General features: G+C 47.8%; 1 protein-coding gene and 1 pseudogene across 1 annotated transcript in view; both read right to left on the reverse strand.

Annotated features, from left to right (window-relative positions):
- Positions 1 to 1,536: 1,536 nt before the first annotated feature.
- LOC114483939 (zinc finger protein 239-like) lies at positions 1,537 to 3,646 on the reverse strand (annotated as a pseudogene).
- Positions 3,647 to 6,536: 2,890 nt separating this feature from the next.
- LOC102994595 (zinc finger protein 202-like) overlaps positions 6,537 to 7,893 on the reverse strand; it is a 6,566-nt gene continuing 5,209 nt past the window's right edge. Inside the window, exon 4 of the mRNA XM_028495084.1 lies at positions 6,537 to 7,572. Within this exon, the coding sequence (XP_028350885.1) occupies positions 7,425 to 7,572 (148 nt within the window). The 3' untranslated portion in view covers positions 6,537 to 7,424. The remainder of the gene's footprint in view (positions 7,573 to 7,893) is intronic.

The raw sequence follows: 7,893 nt of genomic DNA on the forward strand, positions 1-7,893 counted from the left end.
GCGGGCCTCCGTCTGCTGTGGCCTCTCCCGTTGCGGGGCACAGGCTCCAGACGCGCAGGCCCAGCGGCCATGGCTCACGGGCCCAGCCGCTCCGCGGCATGTGGGATCCTCCCAGACCGGGGCGCGAACCCGGTTCCCCTGCATCGGCAGGCGGACGCGCAACCACTGCGCCACCAGGGAAGCCCCCCGCAACTTTTTTAATAAGTGAATTTTATGCATCCCCAGTTATAACTTTTATTGCTTTTTTCTTGAGGGATTTTCAAGTAAATAGCTTCCAAAAGCCACCCTGCTTGTCTGGTTCAGATACTTTAAAGCCATAATTATGAGTTTGAATTGAGTTAAAAATAAGAGCCTCCAGAGCTTAGCTCATGCTGAGCACAGTGGTAGGCAAAAAGGTAAATCAAAACACTTTTGAACAATGGATGGCTACAGTTTCAAATAAAAAATTAGGACACTGTAAAAATCATCATATTACATTTGGTTCACTGGGAAACATCTCCATGTGACTACTAACCCACACTTTACTCACTGTTGTAAGTACTCCATGTAGGAGTACTAACAGCAAACGTTACTTAAAGCAACTAACGTGTCACATTGCTCTAAGGACGGTAAAATACATATGAAATATCTACAATCTCCAGCTCAACTTTCCCTTATTTTGCTAAGGGGAAAAACACATGTGAGATGAAATTGTATGGATATTATATTTGAATCTTCTGGATCATTCCAAAGTATGATGGCAAATTTTCTAAAAGGAAATCTGGTTATTTCTAAAGTATTTTTATAATGCAGAGCTACACTAGGTTTTAGTATGATAAATTTCCACCTAAGTGAAGACTTTCTCATTGAAAAGAGTGAAATTATTGAAAATATTCCATATCAGATTTATTTCCTGGCTATACAAAAAACTCTAAGCTCAGATTTCTGGGACACCTTTGTTGTTGCTGTTTGTTTGGCCATGCTGCACAGCTTGCAGGATCTTAGTTCCCCAACCAGGGATTGAACCCGTGCCCCCTGCAGTGGAAGCGCGGAGTCTTAATCACTGGACCACCAGGGAACTCCCAGGGATACCTGGAAAAACCATCTCCCAAAATAGGCTCTTTGAAAAGTCTCCTCGATGGCAGCAGATTGACATCCTTTGAAGGGATGTCAATCCCTTTTTGGAAAGGAGATACTGGGCAGAGTCACCTCTCGTGGATAAGGGAGGTGATCAGGCTAGACAATAAGCAAGCTGTCTTTTCTGTCGGTGTTTATCAAGCCTTCCCCACGTGTATCTCTGTGTGCTGGAGATACACGGACACGAGGCTTTCTAAGGCGGCTTGAAGACAGTTCTTAAAGGAAAACCCAAAGGATGTCTTCGACAATGGCAACAACATATAAAGTCCACAGTGCATCAAAATGACTACTTTTGACATAGATACTTATTTAGATAAGTTCTTTTATGTTTTTTTAAAAGAAAGACTAATTACTTCATAATCATACTTGATAAATCTACTTAGATAAAATTGTACTATGTGTAGATTGTGCTTTGTTTTATAATTGATGGGTTTCTGGAAAGTTGTGGAAATACTTTAAAATCAAACACACAAGGAAATTATTTTAAGAGGGAGAAACTGTGTTCCATTTATTTCCAAGCACCATTTGCTGTGTATGTCAGAGCAGGGACTCTGCTCCCAGAGAGATGCCCAAATCTCCAGAACCTGTTGACCTGCACTCGGCCTCCCCCGTAGGACCTGACACCTGACACCTGAGCACAGACGGGAACTAGTGAGCTTGTCAGAGGCAGGTGATATAGCGGTAAATCAACCAGGAGTCTTCTTAATCAATGCCATAGTTCCTAGTTATTGCTCTGGACATATTTACAAACAGAAAAGACTTGACCCACTTTATTACCCTGGTTCATTAGCTTCTAGAACCGGTCTCACATTTTTAGGATACGGTATGAGCTTTAAAGCTCTGCAGCAGCCCTGCTGGCAGTTTGGAGTAATTCAACCATGCAAAAATTCTACTTCGGTTGAATCATGAAATCGCTAGTTTTATAGACCAAAAATGGCAATCTCCCATGGTTCAACCTAATATGTTGGAGGAAGAGTATGGTATGGTTTAGAAAGTCAGCCTTTAGCATTGATCTTTCCTCCTTTTCCCTCCTCTAAATAACCCAATAGAATGCTTTCCTCTCAAGTAACTCCATGTAAATCTAAGACAGGGGATGTAGGGAAACACAGACAGTTCCTAGGCTCCAGTCCTCCCAGAGGGAGAACAGGGGAAGACCTTTAGAAATATTTAGTTCATAAATAAATCCTTGTCTAGCTGCCCAGTGCTGGGAGGAAACTGCTCAGACATTGCTGGTTCTACATCATTAATGCCATCACCACGGGAGGGCAGAGCCGCCTCCGTCCTGGAAGGAGGATAAGGATCTCACCCACATTACCATGCTGTGAAAATTAAGGCACAGAATCACAGTGAAGACTCACTGAGATGGTGATACAGTCAGATTCAGAACTAGTCTCTGAAACCTCTGGAAATTAGCTTCCATTTTAACAGCATGGACAGGAAAGCCTTGAGTGGTATTTCATAAGCCCAGTGGGTACTGAGTGAGAAACAAAATACAGCCTGTTGGACAGGGATTTGAGCTCTCTCTCCTCCTGTGGGTGTCGTGGTATAGAATCAAGGGCCATACAAACCCGTTTTGGGGGTAGATTCTGCAGTGTTTTGAAGATAGGTCCCCTACACCTAGAGTCTCTCCCCGGCGTGGGCTCTCCAACGTGCACTAATACGTGAGCTATTGTTGAATCGGCTCCCACACTCAGCACATCCATGGGGTTTTTCTCCCGTGTGGATTCTCTGGTGAATAAGACTTGAGCTCTGATTGAAGCTCCCCCCACATTCCCCGCATTTATAGGGTCTCTCTCCAGTGCGGATTCACCGGTGGGTAATGACGTTTGAGCGGTCACTGAAACGTTTCCCACGTTCCAGACACTCATAGGGTTTCTCTCCTCTGATGGCTGGTGAGAGTGGAACTCTTACTGAACGTTTTCCCACGCTCGGGGCACTGGTAGGGTCTTTCGCCAGTGTGCATTCACCAGTGTGTCCCGAAGTGCGAGCCGTTGGTGAAACTCTTTCCACACTCACTACACTTACGGAGTTTCTCTCCCGTGTGGATTCTCTGGTGCATAAGGCCTGTGCTCTGCGTGAAGCCTGTGCGGCACTCCCCACATTTATAGGGCTTTTCTCCTGTGTGGATTCTCTGGTGTGTGATGAGGTCAGAATGATCACTGAAGCCTCTCCCACATTTGGAGCATTTGTAGGGCTTCCCCAACGTGTGTATTCTCTGGTGGCAAACCAGATATGAGCTTTGGCCAAAGCTTTTCCCACATTGGCCACATTTATCGGGTTTCTTTTATCCAGTGTGGGCTAATCCGTGGACAGCTAAGTGTGAGCTCAGGCTGAAATGTTTTCCACATTCACAGCATATACTGGGTTTTTCTCCAACATAGGTTCCCTGAGGACCTATGAATTTACCTAAGTCTCTTTCTGGAGGAGAGAGCGACTCTTGTCCATCTTCTAAGGATATTTCCCACTGCTTCTCTGCCCCATATTCACTTTCCCAGTCTTTCCTCCAGTTGAGGTATTGGGAAACATCCATGCTGGATCTTCCTAATAACACCCCAGGTAGTTTTACTGCCTCTGAAATGTCCTGGCTTGAATCCTCCTCATTCTCTGTCCTTGTTTCAAGATCTGAAAGAATGAAATGAAACTGAAACTTTCTGATTCAGAAGAATGGAAACAATGTGAAAGAGGTCCTTACTGGTCACTTAAAAACAAGTTATTGGTGGTGACAGACCTTAATCAATTTTCCATTAACCAGGAACAAATAAGCTGGAGTATGGCTGAACCATCGTCAAGACCAGCAGACATCCAGGCCTCACTCATTCCCCCAGCTTCTAAGCAGGAAGGTCATGTGGAGAAAGGCTGGAGGCAGGTCCAGGCGCACTTCTTCCTCTTCAGTCAGAGCAGCTCCCCCCTCCTCAGAGGCTCTGTCCCCAAGCTCAGCTCCCCCTCTCCTCCCATCACCTACGAACTGGCAATCGATATTAAAAAGCCACCTTTCTCTTCCTGATACTGCCTTCTGGGTAGAGGGATGTGCCTTAGAATAATTCTCCTGGCCATTCTCCATCCCATTCCTTACAGGTGGGAGGAATGACTTCCTTGGTTAACAAGCAGTTGGTGTACGTGGCTCAGAAGATCAGCAGTGAGGGCTCTATCCCTGCAGGGTGAGGCAGTGGTTGTCCAGTGCTGCCTGTGGCTCAGTTCTGGGGCTCTATGCGACCCCACAGCTAAGCCACAACCTCAAGAGCTCCACCATTTAGAAAGCTGTCATTTTGATCTCAATATCTTACTCATGTCTCTCTCAGTCGGTCTACAACCTGAGCAGGAGAAGAACAGTTCTATTTATCAGATCGCCTGAAATTCCAACAAAATGACTGAGCCCCACCATGGAAGGGAGCTCATCTTAATCATGAGAAATTCACCCCTCCAATAATCTAAGGTTGGCTGTAGTTTTAGTTTGGGGCCATCCATGCTCCCTTTTTCTACTAACCTGGTTAAGTGATAGTTAATTAAAATTATAATTCAGATAGAAATTTAAGAGAGAAATCATAAACACTAATACTTTGTTTATAGCTACGTATTCCAAGGTAACTAGAAACCAGGCTTTCTTTTCTGTTCTTCTCACAACTCCTGTGGTTTCAGCACCACAGAACAATAACCGGGGAAGATCAAGTGCCTGGGTTCCTCTCCCGCCCTTGCCCAGTGCTGGCTTGTCCATGTTCAGAATTCCAGGTCTGACTTCTTTGTTGGTAAGATACTATCTTTCACTCATTTCCCACCTGCATAGGAAGTTTTCCGAATTTCCTTGAAATCCTGGAGACTGTCCTTCCAAAGTTCTTCACTTCCCTCCAGACTTGGGACCCCATCTGAAAGGGGAACTGGAGGTCCTGCCCAAGGAAAAGCAAGAAGGGACATGTAATTTGCCTTCTGTTCTCATATCTGGAAGTGGTAGGTGGGATGAGAATGGAAGCACGTCTCAGAAAGGTCTAGTTTTCAGAAGAAAAAGTTAATGACTTAGGAAATTTTCCCCCTTAAGTTCAGCATACAGGGCAATGTGCTTATGTATTTTAACAATAATTATAACAGTGATGACAATGAGAACTAACATGTGCTGAATGCAAACAATGTAACAACCCAGGGAGGTAGATACCATCACTGTGTCCATTTTGCAGATAAGAAAATGGGGGCTCAGGGTGTTTAACCAATGTAACCGGGAACAGACAAGTCTTTAAAGTGGCAGACTGTTATATATAATATATGCAGAGTTCACATCTATGGGGCACTTTAGGTGGAAACACACACAACTGAAACTTTAAGTACCTCTCCTGTTTCTCTAATATTGTTACTAAAAGCAGGCAGGGAGATCCCTTTGCTGTCGAGCAGAGCAAAACCCTCAAAATCATCTTCCTGAGTCACCCTGGACTATTGGCTTCTGTCAGTATGTAGACTGTAAATAGTGTTCCTCTATAGAAATCAACTATTTTCCTCCTGACAAGGCCATTCAGATACAGACTAGTGATAGCAGAGTGACAGACGATAAACATGTCTCCTGATTCACGGTCCCTAATCTTCCCGCGGGGCTTCCTCTCTCCCACTGTTCTGAAGTGCACTTCGGGGAAGAGAGCTTACCATTGGGATACCCCCTCAAAGCCTGGGGGCCGAGGCTCCCGAGCTCCTCTTGGGGCTCCTCTGTCACCTCATTACCATCCCGTCACTGCCTTCTGGTTCTCTTTGGAGTCCCCTCTAGTCGGCAGAACGCCTCCTGCCACCTCAAAGGCATCAAAGGTGTTGGCCAGGGTCCAGGGACTCATCAGGGCACCCTTAGAAGGGGCAGGTGCCTGGCGTGTGGGTGCTCCTGGCTTTGCGGTAGTTAGCCTGGAGGTTTTTGAACCAGTAGCGACACTGCTCCAGGGTCCCCGGGAAGCCCCGTTCCCGCAGCCGCTCAGCCACAATCCGGTACACCTGGCGGTTCCAATGGCAGGTGCGGAGCTTCTCATGAATGTAGGGCTCACCAAGAATTCCCGGGAAAATTTTAGTCTCCTCATACCCCCAGTGCACACCTGGGGAAAGGGACAGAGCTAAGCTAAGCTAATGCTGCTGGTTTTGTAATGAAGATAGCAGAAGGGCTTGCCTGGTGGCGCAGTGGTAGAGAGTCCGCCTGCCGATGCAGGGGACGCGGGTTCGTGCCCCGGTCCGGGAAGATCCCACATGCCGCGGAGCGGCTAGGCCCCGTGAGCCATGGCCGCTGAGCCTGTGCGTCTGGAGCCTGTGCTCCGCAACGGGAGAGGCCGCAACAGTGAGAGGCCCGCGTACCGCAAAAAAAAAAAAAAAAAAAAAAAAAAAAAGCAGAAGATCCCCCCACTTCCTACAACAGCATTTTAGTGATTTTCCCGAGAAGTAATCAAGTAGGTTTTTCCCTCTGTAACAGGACTGGATCCAACAATATGCACACGCATATTTATTTTTATGCTGATCATCATACTTATATAGTGGTTCTTCCTTTTTCTCAGTTACACACATGAACAAAGGGCTCCACCTTTTGTGTGTAAAAATAGTCTTTCCTTGCCCTTTCCAAACTATTATAATATGCCTTCAGTCCACATAGTACCTCTGAAATAGCTGGTTGCGATGAGGCCCTCCCCAAACCCTGCTAACAACCAGAGCCCTCCCGTCTTGCTGGTGACAGGGGCCTACCAGTAGGACTCCAAAACAGGGCTGGGATACCAGAGCTTCCAGACGCTTCTTCAGTGCCCAGTTCTTCCCCCTCAGAATCCTCCATTATGGCTCCTGAATGCCCTTCTTCTAAAGATGCTGCTGTATGGCCTTGGTTCCACCCCTGCTTCTCTGACCCACCTTCTAACACGGCCTTGGCCAGCATCGCCTCCTCCTGCTCCCAGTAAGCCCTCTGCAGTTCTTCCTGCTCCACATCACGGTACCTCTGCCCAAGCAGACCCCCAGCCACCTCTGGAATGGAGGTGGCGGCCTGTGGACACATCAGGGCATCCATCTTGTTGTAGAAGGGGCAGGTTCCTAGCATGTGGGTCCTCTTAGCTTTGTGGTAGTTGGTCTGGAGGTTTTTGAACCGGTAACAACACTGCTCCAGGGTCCGCAGGAAGCCCCGCTCTCGCAGCCGCTCAGCCACAAGCCGGTACACCTGGCGGTTCCAATGGCACGTACAGAGCTTCTCATGAATCCAGGACTCACTGAGAATTCCCAGGAAAATCCTGGTTTCCTCGTAGCCCCAGTGCATCCCTCTGCCACCTTCTCATCCTCCAGGCCCTGCCACTCCAGCTCATCCCCCGTCTTGGCTTTTCTCAAGATGGGCACCTGGCCAGGCCTGACTCTTCCCCAACCCACCAGGGAGTCTCACACTCTCCTCTCTGGAGCACTGAAGATCGGGGCTCTGTGGGTTTTCCTCCTGCTCCATGTGGGAGCTCACACAGGGTCTGTGGGTTGGAAAGGCTGTTTGCAGGGAGACAAGAAGGAGACATAATGGTTGGGTGAATCTAATAATCCCAACCTCTTTATATGCCAGGGAGGGGAGATATTAATTTTTTTTTTTTAAGTCCAAGGGAGGGCTTCCCTGTGGCGCAGTGGTTAAGAATCCACCTACCAGGGCTTCCCTGGTGGCGCAGTGGTTGAGAGTCCACCTGCCGATACAGGGGACACGGGTTCGTGCCCCGGTCCGGGAAGATCTCACATGCCGCGGAGTGGCTGGGCCCGTGAGCCATGGCCGCTGAGCCTGTGTGTCCGGGGCCTGTGCTCCGCAACGGGAGAGGCCCC

Source organism: Physeter macrocephalus, chromosome 11 (assembly GCF_002837175.3).
Source record: "Physeter macrocephalus isolate SW-GA chromosome 11, ASM283717v5, whole genome shotgun sequence".
NCBI lineage: Eukaryota > Metazoa > Chordata > Mammalia > Artiodactyla > Physeteridae > Physeter > Physeter macrocephalus.